Consider the following 24,680-nt stretch of genomic DNA (forward strand, 5'->3'; position numbering starts at 1 on the left):
TTCCTTTGGATACTATTTATAAAATAATATAAAAACGCTGTGCTTGCCGCTTTGACGAGTTTGAGATTTTTGTAAAGGCCATTCAGTCCTCGTCCGATTAATGGTTGCGGCCCAACTGATACATAGATGTCATTATGGCATAGTAGGCCTTCTCATTTCGCACTGTACTTTTTATTATTTTTCATACGAGTGAACTGGCAACATGTCGAGCCCGTGAGTAACTATGTTTTTCCTATGGAAAAAATATCAAATCACAGTAAAATCTTGTAGCCAGAACAACAACAACAGCAGCTGAATCAGTTTGTTCCTCGGGATCAAGGACAACGAGTGCCTCTGCCGCGTGCCCATCGACTACATTCAGGAGACGTTCAACCAGATGGGCCTGAAGTACTTCACCGAGACACTGCAAGTGATCCTGAATCCGGTGTTCGACAGTTCCTTGGACTGGGTCTTCGGCGATGAGGAGAAGTGGTAAGGCATGATCCCCGCCCGATACATCATGTCGGAGAGAGGCGTGGATGATATGCGCCAAAAGTATGAGAGAGGGGACTTCGAAGTGTCCAAAGCTCTCCTGTAGGCAGAAAACCCTTCCTGTGGGCCCCAGCGACGTGTGTGGCAAGTACAACGTGAAAATCTTCTGCCCTCGCTGTAACGACTTTTACGAGCTGCGATCCGATACCCAGCTGGACGGAGCAATGTTCGGGACCAGCTTCTCGCACAACTTCTTCGCGCAGCGGCCGAATTTGAGACCCCAGCCGCCCCTGGACGTAATTCTCCGAATTTAGTCCTGGTTCTTTTCTACACAAAACGCTTGCATTTGCAGTCATTTGGCTTCCGGTTTTTACGAGACAGCCTTAATGAAGCTCGAATCGCCCGAGTCCTCGCCCAAGAATATCGGATCCTCGGTCAACAAGTCCCAATGAATAATCTGAATGTTTAAATTCACACGAGGGAGAGCAGAAATGGTTGTCCTATATATCAGTCAGCTTATACTCACGCCAACACACAGACAAACCTAAGCCTTTTCTATTGACGACGCGGACTGCGGCGCATGTTTTTCCTTCCCTTCACAAAAGGTTATGCGTGCACCAAAGTTAACGGGCCTGGCTGGCCAATGCTTGCTGCATACCGGCATCTCCGCAGCAACGACGTTACCAGCACCACTGAAAGCAGAAACAGGATTACTATAGGCAACGCGCAGGAACAGTAAGCACAATTATTACAATAAGAAATAACACGCGAATTTTCTGCTTCGTTTCCGCTTGGGAGAGGAGAGACCAGTTTCCCACTGACAAACGCGAGTAACTGTCGGGAAAAATACTAGAATCCCAAAAATACTAACTTGAACAATTCTAGTATTTTTGCCCGATAGTCAGCTGGCGGAGAAAAAAGATACTAGCCGATAAGCCCGCCAAAAAGGCTGGCGGGAAAATTGCTAGCATATCGATCATTCGCCATGCCTTTGAGCTATCGAAGAAGCCCGCCTACGTGCCTAGCCCAAAGCTGCAAGTCAGTTGAGATTATAAAACCGACAGAGGCGCGCGCGCAACAGTAGCAAAAAGTGAAGCCAGCAGCAACAACAACTTATGGACGGCCAGAACGTGAACCAAAGTGGAGGATGGGCATCGGTGTTATCCATCTCATCGGACGATGGTAACTGCTCATCCTCGCCGCCATCAATAATAGTCTCATCGCTGGATAGCACGTCATCGCTTAACTATACTCTAAAATTACCAAAACTATTTTTTCCTATTCCATAAGCTATTTCCTAAGTAACGTAATATTTAAATTTAAATTCCACACTCGAACCATGGCGCGCAAAACTGCCGCCAAGTAATTCAAAAATGTCTTCCGCAAATTTAAATCATAAATTAATACTTGTAACCACAAACTCCCCTCACCACACCCGTTTTCAAAAGCAAGGCAGCTCAATCCAAAGCCAGGAATGGACCCCCCGCCAGCCGTTACCCTACAGCATTAATGCTTCTGCTCGCAGCGCCCGGGAATGCCCCCCACCCCGTCAAAATTCAGATACAGAGCTATGACCAACTACCTCAAAATTAAAGAAGCTCTGACAGCTAACGGCTTCCCTCTATTCACCAACCAGCCCAAGTCCGAGAGGGGTTTTCGAGTAGTTATCAGACATCTCCACCACTCCCACTGATTAACCTGATTAACCACTGATATTTTTAAATATGTATATTAGTATTTGTAATGACTGAGTAAAGAATTATTAAAAAAATATATTTATTTAGATTGTATTTCAATGTAGTTGTATTTTGCAAAGTAAAAGTTTTGTATTATAATGTTTTTATTAGTTTTTTATTTGTGGTTGGCCAACCAAACAAAATGTATTAGGAATTACAAATTTTTAACCTATCTTTATGGACTATCTGTTTTTTATTTTTATTTCCTATAATTGTAATGTTGTCATTATCTCCTATTTCTGAAACTAAATATGGTCCTAAATAATTATTCCAAGGTTTATGACCCGTTTCGTTTTTAAGTAATATCTTATCTCCTATTTTTAATTCAAAGTTACTAATATTTCTATCATATTTTATTTTTCTATCGGCTTTTGTCTTGTCTAACATATTTTTAGCTCTTCTATATGCTATTTCTAATCTTAGCTTAACTTCTTTTGAATAGTCATCCATGTTGTAAATAGGATCTATTCTGTCTATCCTGTTAAAATCTGTGAACTGTCTTGGTAATCTTCCGAATACTAATTCATATGGACAATATTCATGAACTACCGATGGTGTTGTGTTGAAACATTAAGTAAAATATTGTATCTATACATCCCAATCGTTTTTGTCAACAGATATATATGAGCGACCACACTCGTTGAATGTTCTGTGCCTTCGTTCTATTGTTCCTAATGTCTGGTGATGGTGTGCTGTTGAAGTAATGTTTTTTATCTTCATATATTTGCACAGGTCGTCTATAATTTGGTTTTTATATTCCGTTCCCATGTCCGTTATGATTGTTTTCATTGGAACGTACTTTAGAATAAAATTTTCGAATATAGCCTTAGCAACTGATCTTGCACTTTTATTCGGAATAGGTACCGTTACCAAATATTTTGTTAAATCGCAAATGAGAGTAACAGCATACTCATTTCCGTTTTCTGATCTTGGCAGTTGACCAATAGTATCTATCAAAACTATATCAAATGTTGTTGCTGGCGTTTCTGTTATTGTCAGAGGTGTTTTAGTATGTTTTGTTGTCTTTGCTTGTTGGCATTTTGAACATGTTTTAACATATTTACTTATTGCCTTTGTCATTTGTGGCCAATAATAATAGTTTTTTATTTTCTTCAGGGTTCTAGAAATTCGTGAATGGCCTCCTTCTGACTGATCAATCAATTCTGATCGAAGAAACGAATTTACATATCTGGAGTATTTCGTAGCAGTATGATGAAATAAAATAATAATTAATTATTATCGAATTAGCTACCCTCTACATATTTATATTTATGTTGATAATTAATAATGTGTAATATATATATACTGCACTTGATGCTATAACAATAAACTTTTTTATACACATTTGTTTTTTATTATTTTTAAAAATATTTCAAAATCTTGAATGTATATTTTACAAATATAAAAAAAGATCAGAAGGTACCTTTAGTTTTCCGAAGTATTAAAAATTTAAGTAATAAAAATATATAAAATAAGTAAAAATTTGAAAAAAGGTTTGTTGCAAAAGTCATATCTGGAGGCACGAAGTGCGGACACAAGCACTCAACAATCATTGCCTTATTAATTTTTCACACGTCGCAAGCTGAATACTCTAATGACAAATATTCTAATATAAATTCATTTTTGAAATTTTTTCGTGATATTATGATTCGGCTATTACTATTTAATACACAAGTTAATTACTATATTATTACTATTTTATTTAAATAAGAATAACGTTAAGGCAATGCAAAACTAGAATTTTTAACATGGTGCCAATTGATCAAAAATAATATAGATTTAAAGTCTACGAACTTCCAAGGTGAAGGGAATTTTTTGTCAAATTTACAATGCATGAGCATACGTGTGCACACATACAGTTGTCTGCTATCACTGTATGCGTAGAAAAGTGCTGTTCGCTGTAGCGCTCTTCGCTCGAAAATATTAACAATCGTATACATTGATTTTTTGAAAAAAATGAATAATTTGATTGAAAATGATTTTTGAATGATATAATGAAAATCATTTTCTGTAAACAAATAATCGGTATTTTGATCAGAATTTTTTGAAATGATCCCAGTTCAGAATGTTATGTATAGTTGATTAAACCGGTTTTTACGAGACGGCCTTGATGAAGCTCGAATCGCCTGAGTCCTCGCCCAAGAATATCGGATCCTCGGTCAACAAGTCCCAATGAATAATCTCTCCCACACGAGGGAGAGCAGAAATGGTTGTCCTATATATCAGTCAGCTTGTACCCACTCCAACACACACGACAAACCTAAGCCTTTTCTATTGACGACGCGGACTGCGGCGCATGTTTTTCCTTCCCTTCACAAAAGGTTATGCGTGCACCGAAGTTCACGGGCCAGGCTGGCCAATGCTTGCTGCATAGCGGCATCTCCACAGCAACGACGTTACCAGCACCACTGAAAGCAGAATCAGGATTACTATAGGCAATGCGCAGGAACAGTAAGCACAATTATTACAATAAGAAATAACACGCGAGTTTTCTGCTTCGTTTTCGCGTGGGAGAGGAGAAACCAGTTTCCCGAAATGCCATTGACACTGACAAACGCGAGTAACTGGCGGGAAAAATACTAGAATCCCAAAAATACTAACTTGAACAATTCTAGTATTTTTGCCCGATAGTCAGCTGGCGGAGAAAAAAGATACTAGCCGATAAGCCCGCCAAAAAGGCTGGCCGGAAAATTACTGGCATATCGATCATCCGCCGTGCCTTTGAGCTATCGAAAAAGCCCGCCTACGTGCCTAGCCCAAAGCTGCAAGTCAGTTGAGATTATAATCGTCATGGCCAAGACGGCAGTCATGACAAAATTATCTCACTCAAACAAAAGGTGGGCAACGGGTGGATATTGAAAGGACACGGGATCCGGTCCAGTGCTACAGATGCCAGGGCTTCAGGCATGCCAAAAATTTATGCATGAGGCCGCCAAGATGCATGAAATGCACTGGCGATCATCTGTCCTCCTGCTGCACCAAGCTAAATAAAAACTGCTCTGGAGAGCATATTAGTGCGTACAAGGCGGTTTCTGGCGGCAAGCAACATTGACATAAACAACATAAGGACAATTAAAGACGCAACAAATAACATTTATAGACGACAAGGCCCCCCTCCACGCAATAATACCCCTCGTCTGCCGAACAGCTCAGCAATCCTGAGCAGGTCAATCGGTGAAGCTCGCCAGGAGGCCGCCAGAAAGGCGATGCTAAATCCTTTTCGGCAAAACTTGAACGACAGAAGACCACGTTTCTCCTCCCATGACACGGCCATTCAGAAGCGACTAGCTTTAAGCCAAGAATCATTGACGAAAACACACCATCGCCAGGCGATTCCAACCCATATTTACAGAAAAGCTTCGCGGACGACCCCACCACAAACCTAGCTAAGATAGTCGACAAGCTAAGAGAGTGACGGCCAAAATTGCTCTCTGTCCGCTCGCTTACGCTGAGAGCGTAAGAAATCTAAAAATAGAATTTGCTTGCTCGTGTGAGTAAAAACAATAGACGAGATCGTGTGTATGTGTGCGTACTTGTGCTGAAAGACGATTTTCGGGTCGAAATCAATTCTGATCGAAGAAACGAATCTACATATATGGAGTTTTGGCAATATAATGAAAACAATTAAAATTAATAATTCACGCCCTGAGTATTATAATTTTAAAGTTTTTTAAATTCGTATGTTAAGATCGCCGCTCGAATTAGCTGTCCTTTATGGTACATATTTATATTTATGACGATAATTAATTGTGTAATATATATGTACGTATGTTGATTTTTAAAAATATTTCAAATGCGTATTTTACAAATATTAAAAAAAGATCAGATGGTGCCTTTAGTTTTCCAAAGTATTAAAAATTTAAGTAATAAAAATTTAGAAAATAGAAATAAATAAATATAAATATGAAAAGTTTGTTGCAAGAGTCATATCTTGAGGCACGAAGTGCGGACACAAGCACTCAACAATCATTGCCTTATTAATTTTTCACACGCAAGCTGAATACTCTAATGACAAATATTCTAATATAAATTCATTTTTGAAATTTTTTCGTGATATTATGATTCGGCTATTACTATTTAATACACAAGTTTAATACTATATTATTACTATTTTATTTAAATAAGAATAACGTTAAGGCAATGAAAAACTAGAATTTTTCACATGGTGCCAATTGATCAAAAATAATATAGATTTAAAGTCTACCAACTTCCAAGGTGAAGGGAATTTTTTGTCAAATTTACAATGCATGAGCATACGTGTGCACACATACAGTTGTCTGCTATCACTGTATGCGTAGAAAAGAGCTGTTCGCTGTAGCGCTCTTCGCTCGAAAATATTAACAATCGTATACATTGATTTTTTGAAAAAAATGAATAATTTGATTGAAAATGATTTTTGAATGATATAATGAAAATCATTTTCTATAAACAAATAATCGGTATTTTGATCAGAATTTTTTGAAATGATCCCAGTTCAGAATGTTATGTATAGTTGATTAAAGATCTAATACTTTGTCATTACTAGACTAAGAAAAATTTAAAAAATATTTATAAATAAATTGTATTTTATTTAATATAACTGAGTTATAAGTTTATTAATGAATTTAATGTTAAACATTTTCCTTTGGTTACTATTTATAAAATAATATAAAAACGCTGTGCTTGCCGCTTTGACGAGTTTGAGATTTTTGTAAAGGCCATTCAGTCTTCGGCCGATTAATGGTTGCGGCCCAACTGATACATAGATATCATTATGGCATAGTAGGCCTTGTCATTTCGCACTGTACTTTTTATTATTTTTCATATGAGTGAACTGGCAACATGTCGAGCCCGTGAGTAACTAGGTTTTTCCTATGGAAAAAATAGCAAATCACAATAAAATCTTATAGCCAGAACAAGAACAACAGCAGCTGAATCAGTTTTGTAGTAGGCTAGAGGTACATAAGTGTAATATAGCAACATAGTATATAAACATTAAGTGTATAAACATTAAGTCATGGTTCGCTTTCGGGTGGCATTCTCTCTGTTTCGCAACATCGGCTCTGTAGCAACAAGCATAGATGCAGATCGCTAACGGAGAGGAAGTCAGTCGAATGCTAAAGCTGGAAATGAAAAGTACCGAATAAACTGAAGAGGCTAAATCCTGTGTTCCTGTGTTATTTAAATTAGAGGGCTTATTATACCCCTACAGTTTGTTCCTCGGGATCAAGGGCAACGAGTGCCTCTGCCGCGTGCCCATCGACTACATTCAGGAGACGTTCAACCAGATGGGCCTGGAGTACTTCACCGAGACACTGCAAGTGATCCTGAATCCGGTGTTCGACAGTTCCTTGGACTGGGTCTTCGGCGATGAGGAGAAGTGGTACGGCATGATCCCCGCCCGATACATCATGTCGGAGAGAGGCGCGGATGATATGCGCCAAAAGTATGAGAGAGGGGACTTCGAAGTGTGTCCAAAGCTCTCCTGTAGGCAGAAAACCCTTCCTGTGGGCCCCAGCGACGTGTGTGGCAAGTCCAACGTGAAAATCTTCTGCCCTCGCTGTAACGACTTTTACGAGCTGCGATCCGATACACAGCTGGACGGAGCAATGTTCGGGACCAGCTTCTCGCACAACTTCTTCGCGCAGCGGCCGAACTTGAGACCACAGCCGCCCCTGGACGTCCACCGGTAAGTAATTCTCCGAATTTAGTCCTGGTTTTTTTCTACACAAAGCGCTTGCATTTGCAGTCTATTTGGCTTCCGGTTTTTACGAGACGGCCTTGATGAAGCTCGAATCGCCTGAGTCCTCGCCCAAGAATATCGGATCCTCGGTCAACAAGTCCCAATGAATAATCTCTCCCACACGAGGGAAAGCAGAAATGGTTGTCCTATATATCAGTCAGCTTGTACTCACTCCAACACACAGACAAACCTAAGCCTTTTCTATTGACGACGCGGACTGCGGCGTATGTTTTTCCTTCCCTTCACAAAAGGTTATGCGTGCAAATTAAAATTGTTACTCTTTATTTATTTAAAAAAATAAATTTTATTTTTTATTATTTAACATTTATTTGGTGATAAACTTTTTCACTTATACTATTACGAGACACTTGGTAACTTATGTTTAACTTCGAGCTGTTGACGATCTCGTCCCGATTCTTTCAGACTCCCGATTCAGACTGATCTTCAAATTCTAAGTCCTAATCCAATCAACCTCGGCCATAAGCTTTTCTTTCGGAAAATTACCGAACTTTCGATAAAAGCTTTATGCTGGAAATTTTCCACTGCATTGTGAAATTCAATTATGCTGATCGATGCAATTTTTGATTGATACGCAATAAGTCGGCCGTGGCTTGGTCTCCAAGCGGAAGCTGTGTTTACGTTAAGTTTTGGGTTGCTTATGTTAGCGGGTAGCTGAGTGCTGGCAAAGGCAATGACAAAAACAAAGACAAGGGCAATTCCGACGAGATTGAGAATTGGAATTTGTTTATAAATTGTGGAAGGGAGCTATGTTCATGGGTTGGATAACTCTCCCCCCTCTAAAATGACGCGTCCCGCTTCATTATTAATTTCGTTCAAACGTTCATTTAATTCTGTTAAAAATTCTACATCATTATTTTGTTTTTCTGGTTCTGGCCGTTTTTGTTTGGTTACAAATATATAATACCTGATTTTTATTATTAATATAGTAATGAAATACAAAATGATTAAAATTAATAATATAAATGAAATTGAAATTTTCAAATTGTAAATTTCAATAAATGGGTTTAAAATATTAATGTTGTCAAGAGAAAGTTCTGAATTGTTTGATTTTATATATTCTGATATTTCTAAGTTTTTAAAGTGGTTGGTAGTTATGTACTCAAGTATTTTGTTTTCTGAATTGGTGTATGAAATATTATTTATTGTAGTTGTGCTGTTAAATGTTATTAAATATGACCCATTTAAATGAGAATCGTTCACAATATTATTTCCATTTATTAAAATGGCACCTTCTTGAATGATATCTATATTCTTATTCTTTTCTAGAATTTTAGTGCAAATTGATTTTTCTCCATTTAGTAAGCGGGTAAAACAAGTCTTATCTTTACTTATAATACAATAGTTGTTCAAAAGTTCGTTCTTAAAATTAGATATTTCATAATAGGTATTTTCGCATTTTGCGACCTGATTACTTATAAGTAATTTTCCATCATTATGTGAAATGGATCTGGCATAGTAAATTTCGCATCTGTTTGTTATAACGGGGTATTTTATATAAATTATTAAGAGTTCTTTATGCAATACAATTTTGAATATGGCGATGTCCATTAAGTCTGCAATAAGTACAGGCTGTTGTTCGTGATCTAATATTTCTTTGATGTCTTCATTGTTTAAAATTTTTGTGTTGAATAAATCAATTTTGGCCAGTGTGATAGTATCAATAATGTTTTGTAAGTCAAATGTTAATAAACGTAGGCGATGTTTTCTTAATGGCAATTCTTGATCGATAAAAATGTTTTTAAAATGATCGGAAAGTGATTTTATCTCTTTAAACAATTTGGAATTAATAATAAATTGTTGGTTATTGTTTTCAATTAAATCATTTATTTTATTCTGTATTTTAATGAAATCATCGTGATCCGGAGTTCCAGCTAACCATTTCCAAACAGTGCCTAACTCATTTATTCCCCTTTTTGATCTAGTTGGTATCAGTTGTGACAAAATTAATTCTATTATCTGTATTTCGTAAGTAATTTCCCATTGTGTCCGTGTATTTTTATCTTTTCTTACATATCCTGATTCTAGATTGATTATTTCTTTATAAAAACTTAAGTTAGTTACGTGGTATAAGTCAGCATATGATTCATAGGTAAGGACATCCTTTTTGTCTTTGAACAGGAAAAATTCGTGATTGGAGTAATCAATTATTTCTGAAGTGGTTATCATTACGAATGTTATTAAAAGTAATACGAAATGCATTTTCTGTAATTTAATAAAAAAATATGGTATTTGTTAAAACTTAATGTTGTCTTTGTGAATAGTCCTGTTTCTACTATTTATTATAACTTTGTTAGGTAAGTTTTCCTTAACAACCTGTTTTTTATATCTAGTTTTTAGCTTATTTCTTTCGCCGTGTTTTTTCTCATAAACAACTTGACCTACGTGATATTCTTTTTCTCTGCGACCTTCATTGTGTGTTACTAACATTTTTTCTTGTGTGTTCTTTAGAATTCTTGAAATGTTTTCGTGATTAATTTTATTATATAGAATATCAAAGGGTTTTTGGTTTGTTGTAGAATGAATGCTTTGATTGAATTCTTTTGCGGCTCTAATAATTATTTCAGAATAGTCAGTTAGATTAAATTCTTCTTTTATACAACGAGCTAATTCTGTTAATGTTGAATGTGCTCTTTCTACTTGTCCGTTCGAGGTACTGTGTCTGGGGTCGGCGAAATGTAGAGTTAAACCACATCTTTGTGCAAAGGATTTAAATTGAGCAGAGGTGAAGCTCGGTTCATTATCTGTCATAATTACTTTGGCGTGGGGAAAATGTTGGAGTAATTCCATTACTTTATTCTCGATGTTTAGTTTATTTTGAATTTCTTTTACAACCAGGAATTTTGAATATGCGTCAATACAGGTTAAGAAAATAAGACTTTGCGCGTAAAAAATGTCGATGTGTAAATTCTCTCCTTCTTTAGTTGGAATAGGAGCTTCTCCAATAGGGATTTTAATAGGATGCCGGTTGTATTTATTTTCGTTGCAAATTGTACAATTTTTTATGTATTCCTTTAATTTGATATATAAATTTGGCCAATAAAATAATCTATTAATTTGTTTATAATTTTCGTCTAATCCTCTGTGAGCACGACTATGTGTTTCTTCTATTATGATAGCCCTATCTTCGTTATTTTCCACGTCTTGTAGAAATATTTTAGTATAAAGAAATTTGTTGTTAAAGTTATTTTTTAATGGTAATTGAATATGATAAAGATCTTCTAAAGTGCAATGAATTCCTACCGTTATGTTTGGTTTTATATATTCCCTTAATATTTCTATTAAGTTTTCTGGCGTATCATATTCAATTATATGTCTAGTCTTATCAAAAACATTCAATGACTCATGTATTGTATACCTCCCCTTTGTTAATAACAGTTGTTGTTGAAACTGATTTAACGGTTTTCGGGTCTCTTGTATTACATTTTCAAAACTACTTTCGGCAGAATGCTGTGTATTTTGATCTGAGTTTGATTGTTCTAAGTCGCTGTTAGTAATATTATTTATTTTTATTCGAGATAATGCGTCGGCTACGACATTAGTTGTTCCGGGTTTATATATTATTTTCGGGGTGAAACTTTCTATAAAGGAGTACCATCTTTTCATTTCTACGTTCGGGTTTTTATCTGAGATTGTGAAAGATAAAGATTGATGGTCTGTTTGTATTTCTATACCAATTACACCATATAAGTAATTCCTGAGATTTTTAAGAGCCCAAACTATTGCCAACAATTCTTTTTTATTTGTGGCATAAAGTTGTTCGGTTTTATTTAAAGTTTTGGATATGAAAGTAATTGGTTTATTATCCTGTGATAAAACTGCTCCGATAGCTACATCTGATGCGTCTGTCGTTAAAGTGAATTTTTTGTTATAATCTGGTTGAACTAATTCCACTTGTGCTATTAGATTATCTTTAAGTTCTTTAAAAGCTTTAACAGCTGGGTCGTCTAACTGTATTGTAATTTTTGTAGACATTCTCCTAGAAATTTTTCCATTATCTCCTCCTAGGTATTTGGTTAAAGGTTTGGCAATTTTTGCATAATTTCGGACAAATTTACGGTAATAGCCGGTGAGGCCTAGAAAACTTCGAAGTTCTCTAATGTTTTGTGGAATCGGATACTTCATAATTGTGGAGATTTTCTCAGGATCTGTTTTAATTACATTGTGAGATACTATATAACCTAGAAATGCTGTTTCTAATTTAAAGAATTTGGATTTTTCTAGAGAAATTTTCACATTTGCTTGTTGTAAAATATTTATTATTTGAATTAAATCTGTGTAATGTTGTTCAATTGTATTAGAAAATATTATTATATCATCCATATAAACATGACAAGTTTTTCCGACTTGTTCTCTCAATATGTCATCCATTGCTCTTTGAAATATTCTAGGGGCGTTTGTTAACCCAAATGGCATACGTAAGAATTCAAATTTTCCGTTATTTATAGAGAATGCTGTTTTTTCAATATCTGAATTTTTCATTAAAATTTGGTGGAATCCTGATTCCAGATCAATGGTTGAGAAATATTTTGACTTCCCTAAGTTAGATAATATTACAGACGGATCTTGCATCGGATATCTGTCAGGTATTGTGCTTTCATTTAATTTTTTATAGTCAATAACTAATCGATGTTTTGGAGATCCATCTTCGTTTTGACCTTTTTAAGGCACTACTAAAACTGGTGAATTGCAGGGGCTTCTACTTGGTCTTATAATTTGTTCTTTTAACATTCTATCGATTTCATTATTAACGAAATCTGAGACCGACATGGCATAAGGATATTGTTTGCTATAAATTGCTCTGTCATTGACTGTATTTATTTCTCCTCGAATATCGGTACGAAAAGGAATTTGCGTATTTATTTTAGAATGCTCCTTTTCAATTTTATTCATAACTTTATTTTCAAATTCTTTTATTTGATTTGAAATAATATTTAGGTTATGCATTTTTTCTTTGTCGGGAAACTCAACGACTGCGTGCTCGGTATTTGTGGATTCCAAGCTATTTGATTTAAGACTGACGGAATTAACATAGTCGGCTTGTTCAGGATTTTTTAATCCCAAACTGATATATTTTTTATTAGCGGATAAATCTACGCTGGCGTGCTCAGGATTTTTTGATCCCAAACTGATATATTGTTTATTAGCGGATAAATCTACGCTGGCGTGCTCAGGATTTTTTGATCCCAAACTGATATATTGTTTATTAGCGGATAAATCTACGCTGGCGTGCTCAGGATTTTTTGATCCCAAACTGATATATGGTTTATTAGCGGATAAATCTACGCTGGCGTGCTCAGGATTCATTGATCCCAAGCTATATAAACTGCCTTCAGCAATTACTGTTTCGGTTTTATATATCTTTTGCTCATCTAAATATTTTTTAATTATATATTCTTTTAATGGAAGAATATTTTTTTCCTCAATTAAACACAAATCGTTTTTATCCTCGTCAAAATATTGGAGTTTCTCTTTATTTCCTTTATACTCCATGATTATAATTTTTAAACGGACGATTTTGAACTCTTATGGAGTCGTCTACTTCCATAGGTTCTGGTGGTGGTTGAACTTTGGAATTATTATTAAAATTCCAATTGTTATTCGTTCCGGAGTTGTGGTGTGGTGGTGGTTGAACTTTGGAATTATTATTAAAATTCCAATTGTTATTCGCTCCGAAGTTCCCGTTTTGCGGCCAATTATTATTTATCCTATTTGGTGTATTATTAATCTGTCTAGGGGCAAATCTAAGGTTGTTTCCTTGATTTCTGTTTTCACTCCTAAATCCATTATACCTATTTGCAAATTGAGCTCTAAAGTTGTTAGACTCTAATTCCTGATACTTTGCCAAAGCATTTGGCAAATCTGGTGGGTTGAGAGAGAAGAGTGTTTCTGAGATTGAACCGTTTAATCCAGAAATAAAAATTCTTAGCGCGTTGCTCCTAATTGTTTTATTTGTTTCCTTGGTTATTAGGCTGTCCTTTCCATAAGTCATTATAGTTTTATTTATAAGTAACGTCATTTTCTTATTTACTTCGTTGTAGAATTCGTTAATGGTCATGCGTCCCTGTCTTAAGATGCTTAATTCTGTTTCGAGTATATGGATTGGTCTTTTATCGCTATAGATAAAATCCAATCTAGAAAGAATCGCTTGAAAGTTTAAAACGGTACCATGGTTGGTTAGAGCATTAGAGCATGGTTAGAGTTCACTTTCAATTTTATATAGACTCATTGCGGTTTCCGCCGCTTCTCTCCAGCCTACATATTGGGTTATTTCTCCTGTGAACTTTGGTAAGGATTTAATTACTTCTAATGTAGTTTCGCATTTTATGGTTCGGTCTATTGTTTGGATCTTATAGTCTTCTACCTCATTTTTGTTAGCGGCTAACTGCTCTTCTAACCCTTCAAGTTTTCTGGTTACTTCACTCAACTGTACATTTATTAATCTGTTTATTAATTCCATTGTCAGATTACTGGCGCTGGATATCCCGCCCGAAAGGGTTGATACTGAACCTCCGGTTGCCATTTTTAAATTTAAATTATCAAAACTATTTATCAAATCTTCCAGATTGTTTTAAATTAAATTGATATTGTAATATTTAATTTCAAAGTAGTATTCTCTGTATCTTAATCTTAATTTTTTAAATTTTATTTAAAGACTTAAAGTTGTTTTTATCTGCTCACGATACTTTCCGTGGGAGTTCTTCCTTCAGCGTAGTTGGTGGAGGGTAGGGGTCTTCCTTCAATTGGTTGTTCTTAATAATTCTTTTTTGGTGTCTTCCTTCAATTGGTTGTTCCTTATAATTCTTTTTTGGAGTCTTCCTTCGATTGGGTCGTCTTGATAATTATTTATTGGGGTCTTCCTTCAATTTTTTATATAGCCTTTTTATTTTTGAATTTTGAAATTGAATTTGTTTGAATTTCTTTGGTTTCGTAGTTGAGTTCTGAATTTTTATTATTATGTTATGTTTATGTTATGTTTATTATTATTATGTTCTCGTAATTTGTATTAAGTATTCAGTCCACCTTTTTATGTTAAATACTTAATTGGATTATTGCATTTATTGATTTCCAATTAAGTTTTTTATCACGATCACTTTCACATTAGTTAGGCGTCGTTGTATTGTTGTGGATGTTTTAATTTTTCCACTAAAAATATGGATTGTTGGCGGCGCGAGTTCCGTTTTATTTTTAACTTATTATCGTTAATATTTATTTAGAACTTTTGAATACGCCGCCCCACGTTGGGCGCCAATTAAAATTGTTACTCTTTATTTATTTAAAAAAATAAATTTTATTTTTTATTATTTAACATTTATTTGGTGATAAACTTTTTCACTTATACTATTACGAGACACTTGGTAACTTATGTTTAACTTCGAGCTGTTGACGATCTCGTCCCGATTCTTTCAGACTCCCGATTCAGACTGATCTTCAAATTCTAAGTCCTAATCCAATCAACCTCGGCCAGAAGCTTTTCTTTCGGAAAATTACCGAACTTTCGATAAAAGCTTTATGCTGGAAATTTTCCACTGCATTGTGAAATTCAATTATGCTGATCGATGCAATTTTTGATTGATATAAGTCGGCCGTGGCTTGGTCTCCAAGGGGAAGCTGTGTTTACGTTAAGTTTTGGGTTGCTTATGTTAGCGGGTAGCTGAGTGCTGGCAAAGGCAATGACAAAAACAAAGACAAGGGCAATTCCGACGAGATTGAGAATTGGAATTTGTTTATAAATTGTGGAAGGGAGCTATGTTCATGGGTTGGATAACTTGCACCAAAGTTGACGGGCCAGGCTGGCCAATGCTTGCTGCATACCGGCATCTCCGCAGCAACGACGTTACCAGCACCACTGAAAGCAGAAACAGGATTACTATAGGCAATGCGCAGGAACAGTAAGCACAATTATTACAATAAGAAATAACACGCGAGTTTTCTGCTTCGTTTTCGCGTGGGAGAGAAGAAACCAGTTTCCCGAAATGCCATTGACACTGAGAAACGCGAGTAACTAGCGGGAAAAATACTAGAATCCCAAAAATACTAACTTGAACAATTCTAGTATTTTTGCCCGATAGTCAGCTGACGGAGAAAAAAGATACTAGCCGATAAGCCCGCCAAAAAGGCTGGCGGGAAAATTGCTAGCATATCGATCATTCGCCGTGCCTTTGAGCTATCGAAGAAGTCCGCCTACGTGCCTAGCCCAAAGCTGCAAGTCAGTTGAGATTATAAAACCGACAGAGGCGCTCGCGCAACAGTAGCACAAAGTGAAGCCAGCAGCAACAACAACAACTTATAAACGGCCAGAACGTGAACCAAAGCGAAGGATGGGCATCGGTGTTATCCATCTCATCGGACGATGGTAACTGCTCATCCTCGCCGCCATCAATAATAGTCTCATCGCTGGATACCACGTCATCGCTTAACAATACTATTCACCAACCAGCCCAAGTCCGAGAGGCGTTTTCGAGTAGTTATCACACATCTCCTCCACTCCCACTCCATGCTCGTGGATAGTCCAGGAGCTGCTGAAGCTCGGATTCCATGCGCGCTTCGTCAGAAATATGACGAATCCGGCTACAGGTGGCCCCATGCGAATGTTTGAAGTGGAGATCGTCATGGCCAAGGACGGCAGTCATGACAAAATTATCTCCCTCAAACAAAAGGTGGGCAATGGGTCGATATTGAAAGGACACGGGAGCCGGTCCAGTGCTACAGATGCCAGGGCTTCAGGCATGCCAAAAAATTTATGCATGAGGCCGCCAAGATGCATGAAATGCACTGGCGATCATCTGTCATCCTGCTGCACCAAGCTAAATCCACCATTGCCACTTGCGTCAACTGCTCTGGAGAGCATATTAGTGCGTACAAGGCGGTTTCTGGCGGCAAGCAACATTGACATAAACAACATAAGGACAATTAAAGACGCAACAAATAACATTTATAGACGACAAGGCCCCCCTCCACGCAATAATACCCCTCGTCAGCCGTACAGCTCAGCAATCCTGAGCAGGTCAATCGGTGAAGCTCGCCAGGAGGCCGCCAGAAAGGCGATGCTAAATCCTTTTCGGCAAAACTTGAACGACAGAAGACCACGTTTCTCCTCCCATGACACGGCCATTCAGAAGCGACTAGCTTTAAGCCAAGAATCATTGACGAAAACACACCATCGCCAGGCAATTCCAACCCATATTTACAAAAAAGCTTCGCGGACGACCCCACCACAAACCTAGCTAAGATAGTCGACAAGCTAAGAGAGTGACGGCCAAAATAGCTCTCTGTCTGCTCGCTTACGCTGAGAGCGTTAGAAATCTAAAAATAGAATTTGCTTGCTCGTGTGAGTAAAAACAATAGACGATTTTCGGGTCGAAATCAATTCTGATCGAAGAAACGAATGTACATATATGGAGTTTTGGCAATATAATGAAAACAATTAAAATTAATAATTCACGCCCTGACTATTATAATTTTAAAGTTTTTTAAATTCGTATGTTAAGATCGCCGCTCGAATTAGCTGCCCTTTACATATTTATATTTATGACGATAATTAATTGTGTAATATATATGTATGTCACAGCGTTGGCATTTTCTTGAGCCTGATCTTCCATATTGGCAAATAAACTTTTCGAGTGAAGCGAATTCCAACCGGCGTGCGCGATTGTCTGTATGCAACTGATCGTATTTTCTACGCATCGATCTATCCTTTACACACCCTAGCTGGACTACACTTGGCGACAGCGCGACAACGCCGTCGCCTCACTCGTAACGGTACTTTGGCGCCAGTCATATTCTACGTTGTAGTCAAATTCTAAGAATGACCTCTCAATATACCAAACTCATTGCGCAGCTGCGTCTTGCAAGCGCAGTGGTCTAACCATGTTAATAATGTGACAGACACGTACAGTGGTCAAAATACATTCGTAATGCGACACGGCCTTCCTGACATAATACACGTCCTCGTGTGTTGTCTTAAATCTACCACATAAGTGATAATACTTCAGGATTCAAAGACTCTCTGGATATTTCAAAGAATTATTTTCATTCAATCTATTTCTGATTCAAATTAGTTTCAACTTTATCCTTATCATAACATGACTAAATTATTTAAATTTTCGTAACATAATTTAAATTTAATAAATCATACCATTCGTGTAATTCCTTTAACACATTTTTCTCTTAATCTTTTAAATCAAACAAATTTTGTAGTTCCTTTTACAAATAATTAACTTATCTTTTGTGTAGTTCCTTTTACACATAATAAACTTATCTTTAGTGTAGTTCCTTTTACACTTAATTAACTTATATTTTTTGTAGTTCCTTTTACACATACTGAACTTATATTTTGTGTAGTTCCTTTTTCACATACTGAACTAATATTTTGTGTAGTTCCTTTTACACATACGACCCCCGCCATAACAAGTCTCTTCTGCTATGGTGCGGTCTTCAGTTTCACTATTGGGCAACAGACACAACTCCTATAGTGCTGTCCCTGCCTTTACATAACTCATCGTGTATCTGATTATTTGGCATTGCTCTTAAACATTCATGAGAATACTTATATGTTCGTTTACATGTTCTTTTTAGCCTCCTTTCTCAAATTTTCTTTGTCTACCTCATCATCGTTATCTTTGTTTAGCGGCAACAAGCCAAAAGGTCGAGCTTCTTTACCAATCAATAATTCCATAGGGCTAAGCTTAGTCACACGATTAATCGTGCCATTCATTGCTAGCTGCACTTCAGCCAACGCATCCTGCCATGATCTCTGACTAGACTCGGCTTCTATTTTAGGAATAGGATGCAGCTCAGCCTGCACTTTTCCAGCTAGTGGCTTAGAAACTTTACATATAATATAATGATCTTCTACGAATCCACGCACACATTTAGACATATTTTTGAACCGATAATAACAATAGACTTTGTCCAGTGTAATGATGAACTCCAAATAAGAACACAAGTCCGATTTAAGTTGAATGCAGCCGTCGGGCTGACTTATATTTATTCAATTTCTTCTTTTGATTTTAGAGTATGCAGATATGGTTCTGCCAGCTCAACGTCTACAGAGTGTCTGATTTTACAGTTTTGAATATATTTGGACTTAGGCTAATCCGCGTAGCTGCGCTGCCGGGTACGCCAGCGGCGGAGCGGCGTTCTTATGTATATCTTATATATCTAGGCTTATCGGGAGAGCGAGCTAAGTATGTACGTATGTAATATGCATTTGGTCGGCGTGGGAATGCTGACCATGCACTTATACTTTGTGGCCTTCGAGTGGGCAATGCAATGATCATGTTACATCCGCCCTGGGCCTTACTGCGTCCATAAACATAAACATAAACATAAACATAGCAACAAAGTGCTGCCATATGTTAGTTAATATGCTATTTTATTTAATTGTTCTTAATATTGCATAGGCACATACTACATCTCCCTCCTTTTGAAAAATAACGTAACCTAGTGAAGTTATATTAATTATTAAATGCAAATTATTTCATTTTTAATTTTTTTTTTTTTTTTTTAAGTTTGTGTTTTTGTTTGAACAACAATAGTATTATTAATATAAAAGTTGATTTTGTAATGCAAAGATAAAAATATACATAGTGTATGGAAAATTTTGTAATAATTATTAAGGAAAATATAAGTTTCAAATCAATCATGAATGAAATTTCTTTAATCTATCTTTATGAACTACTTGCTTCTTATTTTTATTAGTAAGTAGCGTAATATTGTTATTATCTCCTATGCTTTCTATCTTATAGGGCCCTGTGTATTTAAAGTCTAATTTATGACCTACCTCATTTCTTAGTAAAACTCTATCTCCTACTTCTAACTCTATGTCATTTACTTTTAAATCGTAATTTTCCTTATTTTTCTCTTTGTGTGCTTCAAGCAGTTTTCTTGGTCGAGCATATGCTACTTCTATCCTATATTTACTCTCCTTAGCGTAATCATCTATGTTATATATTGGTTCTATGCTATGTAGTTTATTAAAATGTTTTGGTAAATTACTTGTTCTACCGAAAACTAATTCATATGGACAGTAATTATGTACCATAGATGGGGTCGTGTTGAAGCAGTATACGAAATATTGAAGCCATACGTCCCAATCGGTTTTGTCCGCCGATATGTAGTATCGTATATACTCGTTTAAAGTTCTATGACTTCTTTCTACTACTCCAACTGTCTGGTGGTGATGAGCTGTTGATGTTATATTTTTTATTTTCAAATATTTACATGGGTCAGTAATTATTGAATTCTTATACTCTGTTCCCATGTCCGTTATGAACGTCTTCATTGGACCGTACTTTAGAATAAAAGATTCAAATATAGCTTTTGCGACTGTTTTTGCGCTTTTATTTGCTATTGGTATGGCAACTAAGTACTTGGTTAAATCACATATGAGAGTGACTGCGTACTCGTTACCATTTTCTGACTTAGGTAGTGGACCAATTGTGTCCACGACAACTCTATCGAAAGCATGTTCTGGTGTGTCGGTTATAGTCATTGGGGTCTTTATATGCATTGTTATTTTTGCTTTTTGTCATTTTTGACATTTTCTTACGTACTCTTTTATGTAAATACATAATATCATATTTTTCCAATAATAATGTCTTCTGACCTTGGCCAAGGGTTTTATAATGCCTGTATGCCCTCCTTGTATTGGATCATCATGTAGTGTAGACAATATAGCTTCTTTTTCTTTTTCATTATTTATTTGGGTCACCGGGATAAGCAGTGCTACTTTTAAATTCTTTAATATTTTATTGCCCATATTTATAAATTCATCTATTGAAACGTGTTCAAAGATTTTCTTCCACGGTGCCATTTTGATTTGGCTGATATCATATATACCGGCTTGCAATTCAAGCCTTTTGAAAAATTGATCTAAATCAAGAATTCCATTAGTATAAAGATCACCAACATCATATCTTGCAGTGATTTTCTTTCCATGTTTAAATAAACATATCGTGTCATTCAATTGCAATGTCACTACTTTTCGTAACTCGTCATTTGTTATGACTTCGTATACGTTGGGCTCTGAAGCTTTTTCTTTGGTTTGTTCGTGCAAATCCAATTGTTCTTTTCCTGCGCAGGATTTTTGTCTACTTTGAAATCTTGTAGTGACTTTTAATATATTTCCAGTTATTTCTTTTAGCTCTTTGATGGTTATTCGTGATAACGCATCAGCTACATGATTGTCTTTGCCCTTTAGATAATCTACCGTAAAATTATATTCCTCTAATTCAAGCCTTATTCTTGTTAATTTGGAACTGGGGTTCACCATCGAGAATAAATATGTCAATGGTCTATGGTCTGTTTTCACAGTGAAGTGTTTTCCGTAAATGTATGGTCTAAAATGTACTATTGCCCAATGAATTGCTGCTAATTCTTGTTCTGTTGTACTCTTATTGCTTTCACCTTTCGTAAAAGCTCTTGATGCATAAGCAACTGGGAGTTGGTGGCCATTATGGTTTTGAGTTAAAACTGCGCCACACGCTTGCTTGCTTGCATCTGTTATTATGCAAAATTCTTTGCTGAAGTCTGGGTACTGCAAGAGTGTTGGGTTAATTAGCTGAGATTTTAAATGTATGAATGCTTTTTGACATTCATCTGTCCACTTGAATGGAACATTCTTTTTACATAATCTTGTTATGTGCCGCGAATAGTCGGCGAAATTTTTGATAAAACGTCTGTAGTAATTGCAAAATGCTACAAAACGTCTAGCGCTGTCCGCATCATGTGGAACTGGGTAGTTCTGAATGACATCATATTTTTTGTCATCCGGCAAAATTCCTTTGTCTGTGCATTTATGTCCCAAAAATGTGACTTCATGCATGAAAAATTAACATTTTTCAGGATGTAACTTTAGGTTGTATTCCCTGCATTTACCAAAAACTTCAGTGAGGTTTTTAAGCATATGTTTTTCGGAACAACCTATGACTATTAAGTCATCCATATAAAGGAATGCCTGAGACGGTTCTATTCCGGAGAATGCTATAGTCATCATTCTTTGGAATGAATTAGGCGCTATTTTTAAGCCAAATGGCAATCGCGTGAAACGATATGAGCCATTGTTGGTTGGGAAAGATGTTATATCTCTCGAGCCTTCATCTAGTTCGATTTGATGAAAACCTGACATTAAATCAAGGCAGGAGAAATATTTTGCTCGACCAAGTTGGTCCAAAATATCATCTATTCTCGGTAGTGGAAATTTGTCAGCTAAAAGTTTCTTATTAATTTGGCGATAGTCTATTACTAATCTCCATTTCTTTTTATCTGAATTTGGGCTTGACTTTTTAGGTACTAATAGCAAAGGGCTATTGTACTGTGAAACTGATGGTTCGACTATTTTATCTTTTATTAATTTCTGAACTTGGGCGTGTATTTCTTCTACTTGACTATGAGGACTTCTATAATTTTTAGTCCCTATATAGTCCCTGCTTCCAGTACTGTTTTTATACTTTCGTGCTCAGCACGATTTATCATTGTGTCTATTGCCTCTTTAGTGCTTAGACCAGTGGCATGTTCGAGAGGTATACCCTCATCGATAAAGGAAGCTTCTAGTAGCTTTCTCAGCCTATCAACTTCAGCGGTAAATTGCATTGCAGTTTTACCTCTTTGCTGAACTGTTGCTAGTTTTGCCTTGACATTACTGGATGTTTCACCTACGACTACTTTCTGCAATTTGTTTATAATTGCCGGGGTCGCCGTTTCATTTTCAACTGAGTTCAAAGTTGTGCCAACTATTTTTGACTTAATGACCTCAACTGCAATGTCTTCATATGGTCCTTTAGCTAGGTCTACCAATTTAATTGCCTTAATGAATCTTTGTAAATGGATCTTTTGTCCATCAAATTCTGGCACAGTGCAAGCGACTTCCTTGAAGTACGACCTAATGGCTGCTACTTGTTCTGCCATGGTTACTTTATTTTCGGAGTCAGCTGCGTTGTTCGTTTTATCCTCGTCCCTCAGCATTAATTTTGCTGGTAAAGTTAGATCGTGAAGATCTTCCTCTTTAATATCTTCTTTGACTCTAGTCCTATCTTTTTCGTCAGAGTTAGTGCTATCTTCATCCAAATTTATTCTTAGCGGTGTGTTTACTATGGTTGGAATTTCTATCTGGAGACTGAATTTATTTTTTATGAATATTAATTTTTCTCTTAGTGTCACCAGTAATTCCAAAGCTTTAGCACACTGTTTGCTGTCCAAATTCTTTCTATTTTGTTGGATCAGCTCTCTGACTTCATTATAACTATTTACCAGGACTTTGGCATTCTTATTAATTGTTACAGCTTGTATTGATCTGTTTTGCGTAAAGCATTTATAAGATTTTCTGAAGTTTTCATTTGGATTTTTTATCTGATCAACAAGCTTTTCCCAGTCCATGCTGTGGTATACTCATATCTTCTAATTTATGCATTTGTATTTTTTTTTTTAGATAAATTCAATATTACGTTTATTTTTATTTATTATTTTTTTTCATAAAATTTTTCTCATATTTTCATTCGTAATTGATTCTCTCCAAGATCTTCCTTAAATATTATCTATTACCGTTAGCAGTGCTACGGTATCGTTTCTTAAGACACTTGTTATGCAATTTGTATATTTTTATTAATGCATTGGATACCATAATTAGTGCGATTACAATTAGTATTATGGTTATCCAGAACAAATCTGCATTTTGGACTTTTTATGACATTGGCTGTAGAGCCCACAGTTTTAGTGTCTATTAGACCCATTTTGGGTATACTAATTTTATATTTTGGCAAAGAATCTTCTATATATATATTTATATTTTTAGTTTTACTTATTCCATTTGTCTCTATAGACATTTATGTATGGAATTTTTTTTATTTATAAAATTTTTTTTTAATTTTCGCAAGAGAATAAAAAGTTGTATTTTACATTGTTGCCTGCCTGATTCTAGCTATGGCTTCACGGGCCATATTGGGTTAACAGGGCATAATAGTATATGCTCCGTTTTACAATATTTCTTACAATTTTCTTATATTTATATTTTATATTTATTATATATTTAACGTTCTGCTGCTGCTGATGCTCATCAGGTGTCAGCTGGGCGTCGCCGGGGGTGGCACGCTGACACTCCCTCGCTGCTGTCTATTGTTTGGCCGCTGACGATGTCGATGGCTGCTCACAAGTCCCCAAGCAGTGAGGACTCCAGATTCCTTCGCAGCCAGGGGGGCAGGACTTCTTCGGTTTTGTTAATGCTGGTGCTGGACATGCCTGGTATTTTGGAACTTCATTAATTGTGGGTATATTTTTAATATTATCTGAGTGAGTTTTCTCGAGTTTATGGGTCTTTAATTCATGCTGATATTGCAGCAAGTGGTCTAGCTCTGCATGTAGCTTTAGAGCTTTCGACCAAACCGGTGGCGTTTGCTGACCGTATATTAGCCACCTTACGTGGGCTATACGTTTATTCAGCTTAGTTTTCAAACCGCCACGGTGTTTGCCCATACTCAATAGAACTCTACTCACTCAGATTTTTCCTTGGTTTTTGCAGTTCCATTTAATTATTCCTTGGTGATGGGTCTTCTTCCAGTCCAGTATTCCTTTGTCTTCACCAGCTGTCACGGTCGCCATGTAATGATGAACTCCAAATAAGAACACAAGTCCGTTTTAAGTTGAATGCAGCCGGGCTGACTTATATTTATTCAATTTCTTCTTTTGATTTTAGAGTAGGCAGATATGGTTCTGCGGAGCGGCGTTCTTATGTATAT

The 24,680-nt window shown here is 36.3% G+C and overlaps 1 protein-coding gene and 1 pseudogene across 1 annotated transcript; both read left to right on the top strand.

Moving 5' to 3' along the window:
- Positions 1-289: 289 nt before the first annotated feature.
- On the top strand, positions 290-541 carry LOC117150080 (annotated as a pseudogene).
- Positions 542-7,408: 6,867 nt separating this feature from the next.
- LOC117150082 (stellate orphon protein at 12D-like) lies at positions 7,409-7,843 on the top strand (the record flags this gene model as incomplete). The annotated part of the gene is made up of 1 exon (XM_033316927.1): positions 7,409-7,843. A coding segment is annotated over one exon (435 nt), but the record flags the coding sequence as incomplete, so codon positions are not given.
- Positions 7,844-24,680: the final 16,837 nt, after the last annotated feature.

Source organism: Drosophila mauritiana, unplaced genomic scaffold (assembly GCF_004382145.1).
Source record: "Drosophila mauritiana strain mau12 unplaced genomic scaffold, ASM438214v1 Y_31, whole genome shotgun sequence".
NCBI classification, from domain to species: Eukaryota; Metazoa; Arthropoda; class Insecta; order Diptera; family Drosophilidae; genus Drosophila; species Drosophila mauritiana.